Consider the following 19,435-nt stretch of genomic DNA (forward strand, 5'->3'; position numbering starts at 1 on the left):
AAAAAAAAATTTTAAAAAAAAAAAAAAAAAAAAAAAAGAGTATCTGTCTTAAAATAAGCATTAGTACACAGTGGTTATTAGGTGAGAGCCTAAGGTGGGCCTCAGGTGCTCTTCTGAGGGGGCCCCTTCTTCCTTGCAAAATTTAAAAAATTATATTTTATCACCATGTTGACATAAGGATAAATATATTACTGTTCTGTACGGAAACATTTCTTCATCTGAAAAGTTCCGTTTCTCTTCTGTTTTAAGAGAAATTCAAGCATTTTTGGGGCCCCTACGTCTACCATGGGCCCCAGATACTGCGCCTCACAGTGCCTAATGGGTAAGGCAGCTGTGGATGGGAGATTTGTTTGGGAAATTCTTCCCTCTCCTGTTCCAATGTTATTGACTGCTCTCTGGAAGTTGCTGGCCTCTCTGGCACTCAGGATATACACTTCTAGCTTCCCGGAGCCCGGCTACCCCAGCCACTTGAAGGGTCTGAATGTGGAATGCTCACTCCTCTCATCCTGCCTCTCCTTCTCAGTTTAAACCCAGGTCTTCATTCCTCTGACTGAGTCTCATTTCTTGGGACTATTCTTGGCCTATAAAATGGCATTGAATTCTCTGATGAACTTTTCTCACTGAGGTATTAGTGACTAATTGTGTTCCTCCTGTATTCGTTCTAGAATATTTGCATTATGTTACAAAATCTTTAGAGGCTCTCTACCCTAATTCACAGCCATATATGTGATGGAGAAGCTTTAATCCAGCAAAAGGTACACTTCAAAGTCAAGGTTGAACTTGGAGAATTGTTGATTGTCTTGTGCCAGGAGCTTGATATCTACTGCGGCTGGGCATTTGATGGGTCCTGGTAATATAACTTTTGATTAGAAAGTTCTATGAGGCAGGACACAGACTGTCCCCAGAATTCTCTTGGTAAAGTGTCATGCCCGATGGAGTCCTAATGGAATCCCTTTTATCCAACATCACTTCAGGAGGACTTCTGCTCCCCATCTAAAGTCATCCTCCAGCTGTGCTGGTGGTGACCCCACATATATACCTAAAAAGCAAGTCTTATTCCCTCTCTGCCTGTTATTTCCTAGGTTTGGGCAGGAAAGTGTTCTAAGAGATGACGCTGTTTATAAAGGGTACCGTTTGCTGCACAGCACAGGCTCTGCAGTACAAATGCTCTCTTTGATTTCTGGCTTTTTTTCTTTTTTTTTTTTTTTTTTTTTAGAGAGAGAGAAAGAGCACACAGTGGTGGGGGCAGGGGAGGGAGAATCTGAGAATCCCAAGCAAATTCCCTGCAGAGCACAGAGCCCAAAACGGTGCTCAATCCCAGGACCCTGAGATAGTGACCTGAGCTGAAACCAAGAATCGGACACCCCTGGCTTTATTGCTTATTATTTGCATGACCTTGAACCTCAGTCTCCAAACCTTTATTTTTTCTTCTGTAAATTGGGGGGCGGGGGTGTTGGGTAGAAATAAATATCAGCCTCATGGAAGTGTTGTGAGAATTCTTAGTTATTGTGAGAATTAAATGAGACTATCCATGCGAAGACCTTACCATGATGCCTACCACACAAACCCTCAATGAATGACTGTGCTATTATTATTACTACTACTACTACTACTACTATTACTACTACTATTATTATTATTGCCACCACCACTGATTCTGTCACAGCCCCTCCAGTCCTGATGGCTTAGAGAAAGTGCTGGTGCTGCTTCCCAGACTCTGCAGGGCACTGCCCAGGGAGTGGCCTGAGCAATGGGAGAATCTGGCAGAACAGGTTCTTTGAAAGCAGTGTAAAGTAGATCAAAGGCAATCACCCAAACCTGGAAAAAGAATGTATTCCTTTGTTTGTTCTTTACGAATTGTGAAAAAAGTTTCAAAATGCAACTTATGCTGGAAAAAAAATTGCGGCCCCTCTTGAGGTAACACGGCTGAGCCTCTCTGGTCTGTGTTCTTCCTGACCCCTGAGGCCAGACGGGGGCCACTTTGAGTTTCTGCTGAACGTGCTGTTGGCTGACGGTGTTCTGGGATGGAGTAGCGAGCTCAGCAGTTAGCAGACGTGCAGAGACAGCAGAGATCGTGCAGTGGGGAGCTTCACACCTAGAGGCAAAGTATACCTGTGCCTTGCTGCAGATTGCTCGTCACCCAATGTGAAATGTCATGGGACTTGCTTAGGCCCCTTGACCGAAAATAACAGAAGCCCAACTCATACTAGCTCAAGCAAAAAGGGGCATTTATTCTAAAGATTACACAGTGTATCAAGGAAAACAAGGCGAGAGGCAGACTGATCTGAGATTGAAACCCAGCCCTCAAATTTTGTCAAAACTTGTGTCTCCCTTCTCTGTGTTAGTCTTCTCTCTTTTTACAGACTCACTTCCTCTGAGGCTTTGGTTGACATGTTGGAACAACAGCACACAGGTTTTGTAAATGACAATGCAGTCATCCAAAGAAAGCCTGGTCTCACTTTCTCCAATTCCACAGTTCCTATGGCAGGAACTGATTGACTCAGTGTAGGTCAGATTCCTTTCTCTGATTACCAGTCAGCAATGGGAAAAGGTAAAAACTGGTTCGAAGAGCATGGGATGTCCACCCTAACTTATACGACTCATGAGTGAGCAAAACCACAGAAAAGGGATTATTGAAATAGGGATTGATGGACTACATGACAAGAAGTATGCTGTTCACATTTGGCCCTAAACTGCATCCTGGCCATTCCCAGACTCCTCTCATTTCACCAGAGTTCGGGGTGTTTGTCTGCTCACTGCCCTTGACCCCTGCACGCTGGGCAGACCCTAGTCCTAAACAAGCAGATTGCAGCATAATGTAGTGGAAATGCCACAGGCTGTAGAATTACACAGACCTTGAGTTAAAGCCCAGGTCTGCTTCTTACTAGCTGTGTGACCCTGTGCAAGTTACTTAGCCTCTCTGAGCTTTGGTCTCCTTATCTATAAAATAATAGCTATAAAATAATACATCTCTAATGGGGTTGCGGTGAAGACTAAGAAAAATAAAATAACCATATTTAAAATACTTGGCATATAATAGATGCTCAGTTATGTTAATTTCATTTTCTAATTAGGTTACCTAGAAATCTTCAGGAGGTAGTAAGTGAAAAGGAAGAAAAAGAAAAGTGGTAGCATTTTGTATCTGAGAAGTATCCTGCCTCAGAAATTTTACAATTATCCTGAGCAAACATTAAATAATTTAAGTGGGTCAGCTGCACTGGGAAAGCCACACTTGGATAGATACAGTCTCTCACTTTAGAGGCAAACCAACAAGGATCTCAAGATCAATGGTGAATGTTTTATTTCTCATTAATTTATTGGTATGACTACATGGTCCTTAATTTCTTTCTCCATAATATCTAAAATCCATGTAATACAATCTAATCCCTGAGTTAGTGAATGAAGGCTTTAGCATTTGGTTGTGACTGGTGCGGTTTGGAGAGGCTTTCCTCTTTAAGAATGTAGTAAGTCATTTTTTAAAAATAAACTAGAATTTATTGAGTTCTGACGATAGCAAGCGCTGTGCTAAACTTCTACATGCATGGTCTCATTTCTTCTTAAGAATTCAGTGCTATCGCCCCCATTTTCCAGATAAGGAAATTGAGGCTCCGATACATAGAGTGGCAAGGTCACTCAGCACTCAGTGATAAAATAGGAATTTGAGCTCAGCTTAGCCAGCTCCAGAGCCTGAGTTCTTAACAATGCATAGTACCAGTTCTCTGCACCTTGGTTTTGGTTATAAGTTTTCGAGACAGGCAACATAAGAAATGAATCCCCAGGAACATCTGTGCTTAGAGTGTCTCATTTGATAAAGGATAATCTCACCCACACGATGTTGCTGCCTGGGCTTGGATGCAAAGGCACGGAATTACAGCAAGAAAAATAGTAGAACGACAGATACGCTATCTCCTTGGATACAACAGCTCTTCGGATTACTTACTTGAGGATAATAGTGATGAAGCGTTTCTCAGATGAATCTGTGAAAAAGAGACATTGTGGAAATTGTGTCCTACCTTTAGACTCTTCAGCGTTTCCCATCTTGGTCAAAGTTGTGCTCACTCCAGTTGTGTTGCTGTGTAGGGTCGTGTGTGCATGTGTGTGTAATATTTTGGCCTGCTCCAGAAAACCACATTTGGTGACGAATTGTAGGTATTATCAATGACTCCTGATGATACATGAAGTAGTTTCCATCCTTTGACCTATGTACCGATCACGGGAACCAATATGATCTCTAATCAGTAATCGACCTGCTCCTCCAGAAACAGTTTATTCTGTTTGGTGAGTTTCATTATATTCCAGACTGTGCTTCATCTGTACCTTTTTCTGTTTGAATTCATCCTGCGTGTAAATGGAAAAAAAATTTTAAATATTATGTCTCTTTTGACTAAAAGCGTATCTGGATTAATATCTCATATTTTTCTTTTTTACTTTCCCTCTCTTTTCAGCTCCAGGGTTCCTTGAAAAGAAAACAGGTGGTTAACCTGTCTCCTGCGAACAGCAAGAGGCCCAATGGCTTTGTCGACAACTCATTCCTTGATATCAAGAGAATCCGTGTTGGGGAGAACCTCTCTGCGGGACAAGGGGGCCTCCAAGTCAATAATGGACAAAATCAGATGATGTCAGGGACCTTGCCCATGAGCCAAGCACCCCTGCGGAAGACAAACACTCTGCCACCCCACGCACATCCTCCTGGAAATGGTATCTTTAACATGGGCTTGAAGGAAGTGAAGAAGGAGCCCGGAGAGACTCTGTCTTGCAGTAAGCACATGGACGGCCAGATGAGCCAGGAGAGTGTGTTTTCCAGTAGGTTCGGCGAGGACCCTGTAGAGCAGCTGATGGACCCAGAGCTGCAGGAACTGTTCAATGAGCTGACCAACATTTCCGTGCCTCCCATGAGTGACCTGGAGCTGGAGAACATGATCAATGCCACCATCAAGCAGGATGACCCATTTAACATCGACTTGGGTCAGCAGAGCCAGAGGAGCACTCCCAGGCCCTCCCTGCCCATGGAGAAGCCAGTGATCAAGAGTGAATACTCCCCAGGCCTAACCCAGGGCCCCTCCGGCTCGCCTCAGTTGAGGCCCCCCTCTGCTGGCCCGGCATTCTCCATGGCCAACTCCGCCCTCTCCGCTTCCTCCCCAGTCCCTTCTGTCCCTCAGAGCCAGGCTCAGCCTCAGACAGCATCGGGAGCAAGCAGGGCCCTGCCGAGCTGGCAGGAAGTCTCCCACGCCCAGCAGCTCAAACAGATCGCAGCCAACAGGCAGCAGCATGTTCGGATGCAGCAGCACCAGCCTACCACCTGGCCGGCCTTGCCCTCCTCCACGGGGCCATCGCCAGGCCCATTCGGGCAGGAGAAAATCCCCAGCCCGTCTTTCGGTCAGCAGCCATTTAGCCCGCAGAGCTCGCCCATGCCGGGGGTAGCGGGTGGCGGCAGCCAGTCGAAGGTGATGGCTAACTACATGTACAAGGCCAGCCCGGCAGCGCAGGGAGGGCACCTGGACGTGCTCATGCAGCAGAAGCCTCAGGATCTCAGTCGAAGTTTTATGAACACCCCGCACACAGCCATGGAGCCCCGTCATGGCAACACTAAGCCTCTGTTCCATTTTAACTCCGATCAAGCAAGCCAGCAGATGCCTTCTGTTTTGCCTTCCCAGAGTAAGCCTTCTCTCCTACACTACACCCAGCAGCAGCCCCAGCAGCCACAGCAGCCCCAGCAGCCCCAGCAGCCCCAGCAGACCCAGAGCTCCATTTCAGCTCAACCACCACCACCGCCGCCACCGTCCCAGCCCGCCCAGCCCCTGTCAAGCCAGCCTTTGCTGAGGTCCCCCTTGCCGCTCCAGCAGAAGATCCTCCTTCAGAAAATGCAGAATCAGCCCATCACAGGCCTGGGGTATCAAGTCTCCCAACAGCACCGACAGGTAAGATCATAAGTTTGCTACCCCAGACGCAGAGGACCTGGAGACCACTTAGCCTGGTCGTTGGGCTCTGTTTGCAACATTTGTGTTGGGGTGGAATCAAGACCACAAAGATAGTAGTGGGCCTGTTGGGTTCCCACGAAGGCCTCATGAAGCCCAGCTCACACGGGGCATCTGGAGGCAAGAGCTAGTATTTCCTTATAGATCATTCCTGTCACTGGGACCTGCAGTGGTCAAAGGCTCTTGATTAGTAAGAATGTTGTATTATAATTCATGACCTTTAGTGACATATCCAGTTGGCAGTAAGATTCGGATACACATGGTGTTTATTCCTCCAGTCAATAAGTCAGTCATTAAGTCCACATGCGCGTCCTGAGTACCTACCATGTGCAAGATGTTGTGATGATGCTGAAAACTGAAATAAGTCCAGACATGATATTAAGAGTATTTAATGACCTTCTACATCCACACCAACCAGTTGAAATGTCTGAATGCCCAACGCATCATACTAGATCCTGCTGTGACTCCCTGCAGGTGCCTTAAATAAGACATGGCGCCTGTTTGCTGGCACAGTCTGGAGAGGGAGACAGGCTTTAAAACTCTCATTTGAATACTAAGTGGAAGGGCTAATAACATGAGAGCACAGAGGTTGGGTGTCTTACCCCGCAAGGGGAAATCAGGGAAGTCTTTTGGAGAAAGTAATGCCTGTGTTAAGTGTTAAAGGATGAAATCATCATCACTACAAACAGAAAAAAAAAATATCTGTGCTTACCTTATATCCTGTGATTAACATAAAGCAGGAGTTTTATTCTGCCCCAGAAGTGAATAGTATGAAGGGGTAGCTCTATGCCTCCGGAGCACACACTGGTGAGGAAGCTCCGATCCTCAGGGAATTTGAGAGCGGAAACTCTTGCTGGAAGGAAGAAAGTCTGACTGCTGCTTCGTGCGTGTAATTTGGTGGGTCTCTGTTTGTGGCCAAGCACAAAGACAACAGGTTACACGTCAGAACAATATGCCAGGGTATTATGACGGCATTGAGCCTAATTCCAATCACATTCCTAGAATAGTTTTCATGGCCACTGCCCAGAAAGAATGCCACAAGCACCACAGACGGTGGCCAAGCTAACCTTTGCCCTAGATGTGTGCCAGGAGAAAACTGCACTCAACCAGGATTCAAGAGCTCTTAACCAAGTGAAGCTCTGAGCTCTTGTCTGCTTCAGAAGTGTGGGGGTTTGAAAAAAAAAAAAAGTGTGGGTGTTTTTTTTTCTTTAATTGTAGTTGATGAAGAATGGACTTGAGTAGAGTCCTGTGTGTATTTTACAGAGTTCCTTTTTAACAGGTAATTTGGGGATCGTTGATAAACAAACGGTATTGTGGAACTACTTCCTAATGGCACAGGTAGCCATTTTGGTTTGGATGAATCTAGGCTCAAATTCTTACTCTGACATTCACTTGCTGTGTGACCTCAAGCAAATCACTGGACCTCACTAATCCTGTGTTTTTTCACCTGTAAACGGGAGTGATAATAATATATCCTAGGATATTTTTTAGAATAAAATTAAGGGGCACCAGGGTGGCTCAGTTGGTTAAGCATCTAACTCTTGATTTCAGCTCAGGTCATGATCTCAGGGTTGTGGGATCGAGCGCATGTCTGGATCTGCACTCATCAGGGAGCCTGCTCAAGATTCTCCCTCTCCCTCTCCCTTTGCCCTCCCCCGCCCCCAAATGCTCTCTCTCTCTCTAAAATAAATAAGTAAATCTCTTAAAAATGAGATAATTTTGCACCCAGAGTTTAGAATAAAGTTGGTGATTATTATGATTATCGTAGAAAGAACCATATATGATATCAGAATATTTTTAACAAGTGTTACTCTTATGTAGGAACTGCACTGTAATAAGTCTCAAATTCTAACATAAACAGTTTTGGAGGAATAAAAGGAAACTATCCTTCATTCTTTTATTGTCCAACAGTATGGTGAGTGGGTAGTGATTTACCCTGCCTAAGCCCAGACCTCTGATTATAAAAATGGAAATAGTAACTAATGGCACATTAATAAGAGGTAGTGTTTATCATTTACCCTGTGACCAGCATGACTTCTGGCTCTCTTCCTTATGGCATCTCATTGCACCCGTATGAAGGAAATGCCCTTGTTCTCATCTTACAGGGGAAGCAATTGAGGCATAGAGAGGTTAAGTAACTTTTCCAAAGTCACACAGATAAGAAGTAGCAGAGCCAGGATTCTGACAATCTGTTTTGAAGGTTGTGCTTTTAGCCACTGGCTAGACAGCTTACAGGTAGGATTTGTTGGGAAATGAATGACCACTTATTGACCATTGTGAAATTCTCAAAAAGAATATTTCCTGTAATACTGAGCCATAGTTACATAATCTACAGGGTGATGAAGTCCTTTGGGGATAAAGAAAGTCTTAAATCTCTAACCTACAGAGTTGTTAAAGAAAAGAATCAAAAAATATCTGTGTGACGGGTGACCTTCCTGAGGGTGAACATTATGGAACTAACAAAAATAAGCGATTTACAACAGGAAATAGATCTCTTTGGTCACCCCGTTAGCCCTACTTTGGGAGCCTTCCTGACATCCTCGGTCCTGTTTCGGGCTCCATTGCTCCGATCAACAACTCTACACCACACTCATGACCTCTCTGTCCCCACTGAAGCTTCCAGAACCCAAGCACACCAGTGGATGCTGATGGCCAAATCAGCAAACATCTTTCAATGTTTTAGATGATATTTAACTGTTTCCAGTGCCTATGACACATGATGCCAAGATAATTTTCATCTTTTCAAAAAAGCCCTTGAAATGTGGTATAAGTGGCAGCAACATTTCAAGCCAAAGGCCCCTTCTATACAGGCTGGACATGGCGACCTTTTTACAGCTTTATCCTGACTTTGTGGATTAAATCAAATTGTCCCTTCCTGCTCAACAGTTCCAAGAGGGAGGACTCTGAAGTCTTGTGTCTGAGTTGTAAGCAAGTGTACCAGGGCTCTATGGTCAAATAAGTGTTGTCCTCTTAAAAGCATTCACCTTTGGGGGCTGGACTCCTGCTAATAAGAGTGCTATTTTTCAGTACAGTTCCAGAGTTTTTCTCTGGGGATTGTCTTCAGAGCTATTAGCATACTGAGTGTATTATTACAAGTGCAGTAATATTTATTCTGTCAGGGTGATCTTTGAAAACAGTCAAGATGGGAATTGCTGCTTTGGGTCAAAAACAAGGAGTCAGTGATAGGACTGGATTTCAAATATGACTTGTGAACTTTCTCTGAAGGTAATAAGGTAAATAAATGAGTTGCTTCCCAAGATGATAATCTTGGGAAGCAACTTTCATGTGGATGTGCATGTTTTTAAGGTTTTTCTAATTCGTGTTTCTCATCTTTGCTAAGTATTCTCAGCTCAGGGAGGGTAGTTTTAACCCCACCATTTATAGTAGACAGTACAAATGTGCGTTCTCATTCTAATTAGCAAAATCTCTGTTACTCATGACTGAAGCCATAGGAGGGGAGAGATTGGGAATTAAGCAATTCTTAAGTTTATCAACTAGAGTGTCCTAAATGAAAGCACTGGTCATAAATTTTTGTCTGCTTATCATACTCACTTTGTGTCAAACATAGGAAGACCTGTTATGGGATTTTTCTAATTGGAGTCCTTTCACCTTGGAAATGGTGGGAAACTTGGCTTTCTGCTACAAGATGGTAGATTGAATTTGTCGATCAGTTGCTTGTTATTTACCCAGCAGAGTGTACAAAGATGGCCTTCTCGTTATCCTTCAGACCTCTGCACCCAGACAGATCTGCATGCTCAGGCAAAGAATATATTGGGGGGAGTCTGTGCCCCTCTCTCTTTATTGGGTACCCATCTCTGTTCTCCTAGATGTGAATGGTTCCTGAGAGATGGATGCAGCATAATCGAATTGTGGAGACTTCTTTATCGTTCCATGCCTGGGGTGTTTTCAAGTAATCCCTTCTCCGGATACTGAGAGAACAAATGGAATTTGGTATTTCACAAAATGTCCTCAGTGACTCTGTCTTGCTAATGTTTGGGGCTTGGCAAATGGAAATACCTCCTGGCTATAATTTCCTTCCCTTTCTTTTTTTTTTTTTTTTAGATTTTATTTATTTATTTGACAGAGGTAGAGACAGCCAGCGAGAGAGGGAACACAAGCAGGGGGAGTGGGAGAGGAAGAAGCAGGCTCATAGCGCAGGAGCCTGATGTGGGGCTCGATCCCATAATGCCGGGATCACGCCCTGAGCCGAAGGCAGACGCTTAACCGCTGTGCCACCCAGGAGCCCCTCCTTCCCTTTCTGATTCGAAGGTTATGGGAGAGGGCAGGAGAGGGATATAATGCATGCAGTTCTGATTCATCTTCAAGTCACTGAATACTCATTTAAGGTGTGAAAGAGTTATTGGTTCACTAGGGCTTCTGAGAGTTCAATCCAAAAGCTCTAACCTCTTGAACCAAGAAGTGATCTTTGTCAGATCTGTATAATCAGACACTTTAAAGTGTGAATTTTTTTTTCTAACATTAGATCCATGAAACTCAAGTGGATTCTATATTTGGTTTAGAATTATCCCATATCTAAAAATTCTGAGAGGGAATGCAGCCAGTGAATGGATGGTTTGTTATGACCGAAACATAAATTTGTACATTTCCTCCTAAGTTTAAAGCCAAGCTCCTCGATCATATATTAAGAACCTCACTCCACTCTCCCAAGCCAAGTTTATCCTTCACTACTTTACATATCAATCCTTGGCATAAATCGGGAAAGTCTCATGTTCTCCCCCCTTCTACTTTAAGGTTATTTTGGATATATCTGATTTTAAAGATGAACACCCAGTTAAGGGTGAAGGAATCACTGGACCTCTAATATACTGACAAATCCTTATAATTGCCCAGTGAAAGTGCCAGAGAAGAGCTAGGACCTTGAATCAGCTGGGAATGCCTTTTCTAGTGGGAAAATAATCATGAATTCAATGTTCTGCAACAGTATAACATCCAAACCACCCCTTTGCTGGGGGCCACAGATTGGCTAAAGGGTCAGCCAGTTAGGCTAAGGCTGGGGTTCAGGTTTAAGGGCAAGACAAGGTCAAAAGAAGTCAGGAGCATGAAGGGCCAAAGATAAGGCCAAGCCAATGCCCTAGACAAGCTGGGACACAAAATCAGTCGGTATACTCAGAATCCAGGAGTGAAGCCAAAGATGGTAATAAACCTGTGGTCATGGGTCAAATATAAATGACATAAAATCTAAAGCAAAGTTAGGATAGAGACCCAAGAGATGCTAGGTGATCATTGCAAATGACCCTTGACAATTTGGTGATTTCCATTATGACTCACTTTGGCTGGTTATGATGGCAAGAGGGACAAGGTCTGATACAGGCATACTGAGGATATCCATGGCAGACCAGGAATATTATGTTTGCATGTTCATTTTATCTTTGATATTTCATCATTTATCTTTTCAGTTTAAAAAAAAATAATTTTTTTAATATTCCATAAGACTAGAGCTAGGGCTAAGAGCCCAAATAAATTTTCAGACATATATGTTAATATGACCTGTACTGAAGAATCTTGATTGGCAGAATTAGCAGGAGGGGGATTTTGCCTGTGTCTTGTTAGTTTCTGTTAGTTGGTTTGTTGGCTTTCACATTAGCACCAACTGTATGCTGCATGCAAACAGCCCAAATGGTAGATATTATCAACCCCTTTGAGGGCACTGAGGCTCAGAGAGGTTGAATAACTTGCTCAGAGCTATAGTTAGTAACTGGTCTGATTTTCAGCCTAGTGTTAACTGCTGTGCTGCCTAAGTGAAGGAACTAGGTAGAAGTGGTTTGGGTTGTGTTATCAGGACCTTTGCTAGGATATCTGTTCGAAATTTCATTATTGTCTACATACCCAGTTTATTTCCACCTCAGGGAAAATTTAAGCCAATTCTGATGCAGGGAGGGATCTTCAAGCAAATTCACTGAAGTTGCCTTGTCTGAATCCACAGATCTTTATGTTTCCCCATCCGCCCAACCAAGAGCATGAACAAAAGGCCTCAGGGTCAACTGAGTACTGCCCCTTCTGATCTCTACCAGTAGTTTTTATTCATTCATTCAAAAAATGTTTGTTGAGCTTCCTATATGTCAGGCACTGTTCTGGACACTGATACCACTACTCAGAGCAAAGAAGGTATGGTAAGGGAAAAAAATAAAATGAAAAAATGTTTTTTAAAAATTAAATAATCAGAGAGTATTTTCAAATTGAGCTGTTTTCATCATACTGCAGGCTTGGTTTATTCTTGCTTCTGTTGCTAGGCTGATTTGCTGGGCTTCTTGGTATCTCTGATCCCAGATAAATATGGAGAATGACCAGGAGAGTGGTATGTGACTTCGTTTTTTCGAGGAAAAAATTCAATACTTTGGTTAGCTTTTTTAAATGATAAAGAAAATTCATTCCCTTTCTTGTCCTTTAACATGATCCGTCAAGGTTTAAGAATTGTCCAGGGTCACTGTTAGAGTTTCACCATGGGATAAAACCATAATTCATGCATGCATTCATATGATGAGAGTTTATTGAGCACCTACAACGTGCCAGGAGTTGGAGATTAAAAGATCACATGATGCAAAGAACCCTCTTTGCACCCATCTAAAAGATCAGGAAGGCATGGTCCCACCCCTCAATGAACTTTTGATCTGAAGGAGACGTCTGTCCCTGACACTTACTGGATTCTTATTGGGTACCTATACTACAATCTGATCTGTATAATAACTGAACCTAAATCACATGGGCCTCTCCCATAAGTCTACAAGTTCAACTTTGAATGTGTTATTTTAACCTTTTACAGAGTAGAGCTCTATTTTGCCTGATGCCCACTTTCGTGTTTGTTTTATTTTGTCATCCTAGTATGTAATAGCCCAGAGCACAATAGAGTGAATTGATGTAAAGCAACAATTAACTGCAGTACCCCTCAATAAAGAAATCAACACAGTAACAAGAAGAACATGTTAGCCTTGGAATCATAATGCATAGGGTTTAAATCCACACTTAGGGGAATGACTTCTATTATTCTCATTCCAAGGTCTTTGTCAGTATGTTGCATCCATCAACAAGAGCTGTGCATTTAAAGCATTAATGTGTAATTCAGCCTGTTGAATACTAAGTTTCCAACTAGGGGAAAAAGGGGTATGAGGTTAAGAAATAGATTTGATCCCAGGGATGGAAATGCAAGAGGGTTAATGGAAAATCTGACAGACATTTAACTATAATGTGCATTAATGTAGGTGACTCAAACAATCCCCTTTGCACCCATTCTAATTAGTTCTGCCTTTTCTAATCAGATGTCAGTTGTTATCAGTTTGGTAGAGGGGGGTGGTGATTTCTTTTTGTGAAATCGAAAGGAAGCAACAACCCATTTTGCCGGTGCAGTAATCAGTAAATTTTCACATTAATGGTTAATTAAAGTCAGGCACAGAAACTTGAGATTCAGAAGGTGTTTATTATAAGGAGTTCTCTATTTGAAACAAAAGACTGCACAAATGTTTAGACTACCAGGATCAGAGAGATGTAATGGGAGTGAATCATCTTACTCTTTTACACTGCGTTTTAAGCAGGAAGACCAAACTTACACACACAGAGACTAGGCAGCTCTCTGGATACTAATTAGAGAACTCCAGCTGAATATTTGCATTTCATGCAATGAATCTGAACAATGAAGTGGCACTTTATTCTCCAAGCAATAAATTGAGTAGAGCATAATAGAGGGAAGCCAATGACTACGTTCCTGTGCATCCTGCAAAATCAAGTTTCAAGGTCCCGGAGGAAGAAAGAATGGGGGTGGTTGACCTGTTTCCCTTTCTTTCTGCTGCTAATTCCCTCCACCCTGAATCACTGGCATTTTCCACAGTTTGCTTTTCACAGGAGCTTAAGTTCAGCTCCACCTTTAGGAAACATGAACTTCATAAACAGGGAGCTTTTTTGGCCCTTCCTCTTGGTAGTCCACAGGTCTGTGTGGGTGCACACGTGAGCATGTGGGCCTCATGCTCCGGTCTTGAGCTCCCATTCCTACTCTGTGTCTCTATCCCATTCCCCTTCCCCTCGGCTGTACCCTCTCCTCTTTCATCCTTTCCCTACAGATCAGTTTTTGAACTCGCCTCTTTTCTCTCACCGCCTGGAGACCTGTTCTATGGCAAGCCTTAAGTGAGAGTGGGGAGAGGAGAGGACATTTAGCCACTGAAGTTATTATTGGCCACAAGGATGAAGAGACTTTTCTTGGAAAAGGATTCGTGTTGGGGAGAGCCACGAGGCTAAATGAGCTGGCAGGCCCATCTCTCTGCCCCATAGGCCTCTGACACAAAGGAGTGAATTCTGAATGGACATACCCATGGGCAGGACATATCCTGAATAGCTTCTAACCGTTGTCCCTTCTCACGACAAGTGCTGGCTAAACTGGCCTGCCTCCTTCCAGTCTCACCAACCTGCAACTGGAGTGAGCATGCTAAAATAGGAATGTGGTAATGTCTGTCACCTGCCTGAGGCCCATAAATGATCTTCATTTTCTCAGAATAAAATCCAAATCGTTATGTAGCTTATAAAGCCCTATATGACCCAGCTTCTGCCAAGATTTATTGGTTTCCATTCCCAGCTTTTTTATTCCTTAACTCCCACCCACTCATTCACTCATCTTTACCTGCCAAGTTCACAAACACTCTGCACTCTGGCTCCTACCATAAAAAGTATACTCTGATTCCTGAGAAGTTTCATGCTTTCCCTCACCCTCAGGCCTTCAGATGTATTGTTCCTCCTGTCTAGAACATTCTTCTGCTCTCCTCTGCCCAGCTAACCTAACTCTACACTTTCTCAGTCTCAACTGAGACATTTCCTCCACAAGGTTTCCCTGGCTTCCCAATCTGGATTAGCTCCCATCCTATACTTCCTCTCTTTTAGCTGATATCAGCCCCCATCTGCCTTTGTTCTTTTGTGTCTTCCTCAACTAGACTGGAAGCTACTGGAAGGCAGGGATTGTGTCCATCTTGTTCACCATTGTATTCCAACCTCTGACATGGCTACGACATGGAAGGCACCCAAAACATATTTAGTAAACAGCGAACAAACGAATTACAACATTGACCCATCATCCATTCTTCTGTTCTGGGGAGTTATGGATGCCAACACATCACCTTCTCCTCCCAAGAAGGAAGGAACAGGAGCTACCATTTCCACCTTCTTCTATAACAAGTCTGCCCTTAAAAAACCATTTGCCCATGAATCTGCATAAACAGTTACAGTTTTCTGGGATAGAAACTAGAGAATTCACTCTCAGCTGCTCCATGGGTTAAACCTGTGGAAGGGGGTTGTGCAGAGGCACTCTTCTCGGAGCCTGGACTGACCTGTATCACGGGGAATCATATGAGTAAGAGTCAACTAAGAGAATTTTATCAACGATATTCCAAATGATTCTTTTCTATTATGAAATATGTATGGAACATCAATAATTTACCAACGTGACCAAAACACAATCCCTACTCATAAGTAATGGACAGAAACAAGTGATTATGTAGTGTTATAAGGTTTCTGATAGAAGTGACGATAGGGGGCGCCTGGGTGGCACAGCGGTTCAGTGTCTGCCTTCCGCTCAGGGCGTGATCCCGGCGTTATGGGATCGAGCCCCACATCAGGCTCCTCTGCTATGAGCCTGCTTCTTCCTCTCCCACTCCCCCTGCTTGTGTTCCCTCTCTCGCTGGCTGTCTCTATCTCTGTCAAATAAATAAATAAAATCTTTAAAAAAAAAATAGAAGTGACGATAGGATATTCAGAGAATGCAAAGATAAAGTGCCTGTTACAGCTTTGGGAACTAGAAAAGGCTTCCTGGATGAGGCATCAGCTGATAGCCACCAGCACCTCTTCCTCACCTCTGCCTCCGTCTCTGCTGCTCCCTGTGTGCTCCCATTATTGCAAGCCTCCCTCTTTCTGACTCCCTCGTCCCTCCCAGTGATGGGCTGGATGGCATGTCTAAGAAATTTTGCCTTGTTCCATGCTCCATTGGGCTGAGGCCAGTGGCTGGGGTTCCATTTATCTCCGTTGCTTTGGCCAAGCGTTGTCCCTGGAAATGCACCTCCTCCCCAAGGCTCTCCTTCACTGGACTGGCTCTCCTTCTGATGAATGTCTTTTGCCCAATGACTCCCTTTTCCCTCCTGGCCGTGGCATCCTGCTCACCTGCTTGGACAGTTCCAAGGTGTCTTGAAACCCCAGTCTCTGCCGTAACTGCCCATGTTGCTGTCATCACCCCTCAAGCTCTGAAACAAGTGGTTTGTTTCTTCCTCCTCTAGCACATGCAACAGAGTGCCAACACTTTGGTACCATCCTTATATCGTATGATAATTTTGTTTAGGTATCTAAACCAGGAACCAGGAATTCCTAGAGTTGGGACAGTGGAATTTCTTTCTCTTCTCTCAACTCACAAAGCACTTTGTATCTCTCATTGAATTCATTGCTTTCTACCTGGAATTCTAATTAAGTCTATACGTCAAGCCCTCCACTAAACTGCAAGCTCCTTGAGACCGGAGTCTGTGTATAATTTATCTTTGTAACTCTAAGGTCTGAGTACCTGAGAGAAAGTCCCAACATAAGGACACAGAAACAGAAGGAGAGGAGGGGAGAGCAAAGGCAGGAAGGGAAAGAAACTTCGGTGTGGTGTGTGTTACAAGTGGTACGGTCTTGAAATCAAAGGAAAAGAAATAGGTTTGAATAACTTCTGACATCAATCTGAATATAAAATGTGCATTATTGAGAATGTGTGTGTTGTTTACCCTAATGATCAGAGAGCCTTGGTCAAATTACTTGAATTCTCTGAAACTGAGCTGCATTATCTGTACAGTAAGAATTACGACACTATTTTGCAGGATTGTTGAAAAAATTCCATGAAATAACCCATGAGACTTAACAACAAATGCAGGGCCTGAACCTTGTAGGCAATTCAAAGTTAGCTTCATTTCCTTTACAAACTAAAAACCACCAGAAACAAATCCACTAAAACAATCCAAATTAAATGTTACTAGACTCTTGCAGTGGTTGAATTCCAAAACTGAGCTTCCATTTAACTTTGAGTTTCCAGGCAACTAAGGCAAAAAGAAATTATGTGGGGGACATAGAGGTTCTCTTTCTTTAGTATGAAAGAAAGCATGCCAGTTCATCAGTGGAGGCAAACTATTTCCTGGAAATGAATTCAAAGGTACATTTATCACTGGGGGAATTAGGTAACACGATGGACATCTTCCACTGAACATTTTGCAAAGACACCATGACACTGTTTACTTTGAAGTTTCTGTTATTAAGCTGCATTATAAAATCCAAGGCCAAAATGCTGGGTTTTAATTCAGTGAACACTTTTCCCTGGGAAGCTGAGATAATGGGGTACAGATGTCATGTTTTCTGAAGCTCTCTATCAATGGTTTTTGCACTTAGTTTGAGCAAGAATACGTCTCTCTTCCCCTCCCCCTTTCAAGGTTTCACTGAGACACCTCCCTAGAAGACCCAGGAAGGTCTTCAAATCTGGGTTCTGGCTTATCCCAAGGTAGAATTTAGAGACTATATGGGAATGCATAATTAAAATTCCCCTTAGACTGCCTCACTCCAATCTCAATGTCTCGAATGAGGCTCTGGCAAACCCAGGCATTGTGTAAAGTAGATGAGACCTGTGGAATGTCTACCTACAGGTCAGCTTTCAAGGAGAGCATTTCAAAAATCCCTTTAAGCTATAATCTCATCTCTCCATACAGAAGAAAACTGTAAACTTCAGATGTGACCCCTCTGCTTACCAGGCCAAGCTCATTAAAAATCACCGTGAAAACATTCAGCAGTTGGTATAGTTATTTTTCAATCAAAAAATATTTAAGCACTTCCTGTACACAGAAAACCATGTCACCTGCTCTAAGAAATGTACCAAAGGGGGTGTGCCATGTGGTAGGGGCCACAGGGGAATGAGAGATAGAAGGCGAGGATTCAGGACCCAGACTCGTTGCAGAGTATTTTACCTTTAGTAATAAGACTTTGTTTACTCTCTGTGTTACAGTGTTATCCTATAATCCTCGAATTTTATGACTCTAAAATGCAATTACTATCCTCATCTTTAAATTTGTTCTTTTTATCAAAATAACACAGGCAAATAATTTAAGAAGACAAGTCATGCTAAAAGGCAAAAGCTATTCCTTGGCACCCCCTTCCCTTAGCCCTCACCCTGGAGGAAACCACTTTCATCATTTTGAGTTTCTTCTTCTGGTAGTTACCATCAGATCGCTAACTTCATGCCTGCCTCAGACCTCTTGGTTTGTTCCATTTGTATCTATCTATTACATCTTACACAACAGATGAAGATTTTAGTCTTTGTCTTCCCCTTCGCCACAAGGTTATGTCAAAAATTTGCCTGAGTCCCTATCAGTGTCTTCAGAACTTTGAAGATGTAAGTAACGTTTACAGCTAAGACAAGCCAGAGTACTGTAAGCATAATTCCTCTGAAGGAGCTCAGTATTTAACTTTCTGTTCATTTGTGAAGTGTCTTTGAATCACTGGCTATGTCTTCTCGTGCCACCCAACAGCTCTGTGAAATATCTGTCAATTTTCCACCTGAAATTCCTGTCAGATAATCCGTTTGTTGTTTCTTTTCCTGGATGCATCTCCCCAGGAGCCATCTCTCCCCAGTCCTGACGGAGTTCTCTAGACCCACAGATACTGCTGTCACCCTAGGACTTCCTGCCTCCAAGCTGGAAATGCCTTCATTTCTTTCCTTTATCAAATTCCCTCTTTCTGGGTCCCATATGTGGCTCAATTTACTTATTTAATCTCTCATTTTGGTGGGTTATGTCTGCTGATAGCTTCCTGACAAAGGATGTATGAAAGGTAAAATGTTGAAACCTTCAGAGACATCATAACTCATTTGAGACAGTAAGAAAAATCTCAAAGCATCAAGAAAGAATACTGTCGAATATTGATAACGTCCTCCTAGGTACATTCAGTGCTACAGAGTGTGCAAAGAAGGGATGCGGAAGGAAGCTTCATTTATTGAGCACCTACCTTGGGCTAATTGGTTTTTCCATGACATTCCTAAGAAATAGGCATCATTTTCCCTCTTTATCTATGAAGAAGTCAAGAGCAAACCGCCTATTAATGGGCCTAAATCACACAGCTATCAGGTAGCAGAACTGGAATTCAGATCATGTTTGTCTGCTTCTGCCGTGCTCCACCCAGTGTGTCTCTCAGCCAGAAAGCATAAACCACAGTCCTTGCCCTCAAGAAGTTTGCCCTCAGGGCGCCTGGGTGGCGCATTCCTTAAGCTTCTGCCTTTGGCTCAGGGCGTGATCCCAGCATTCTGGGATCGAGCCCCACATCAGGCTCCTCCACTGGGAGCCTGCTTCTTCCTCTCCCACTCCCCCTGCTTGGGTTCCCTCTCTCGCTGGCTATCTCTGTCAAATAAATAAATAAAATCTTAAAAAAAAAAAAAGAAGAAGTTTGCCCTCAACCATGTCTTTAAT

The 19,435-nt window shown here is 43.3% G+C and overlaps 1 protein-coding gene across 3 annotated transcripts in view; it reads left to right on the forward strand.

Moving 5' to 3' along the window:
• MAML2 (mastermind like transcriptional coactivator 2) overlaps nucleotides 1–19,435 on the forward strand; it is a 335,688-nt gene that overhangs the window by 223,296 nt on the left and 92,957 nt on the right. For all 3 annotated transcript variants that reach the window (XM_011232934.3, XM_002925710.4, XM_034666130.1), the window contains exon 2: nucleotides 4,446–5,918. In XM_011232934.3, the coding sequence (XP_011231236.1) occupies nucleotides 4,446–5,918 (1,473 nt within the window). The remainder of the gene's footprint in view (nucleotides 1–4,445; nucleotides 5,919–19,435) is intronic.

This window comes from Ailuropoda melanoleuca, chromosome 8 (genome assembly GCF_002007445.2).
Source record: "Ailuropoda melanoleuca isolate Jingjing chromosome 8, ASM200744v2, whole genome shotgun sequence".
NCBI lineage: Eukaryota > Metazoa > Chordata > Mammalia > Carnivora > Ursidae > Ailuropoda > Ailuropoda melanoleuca.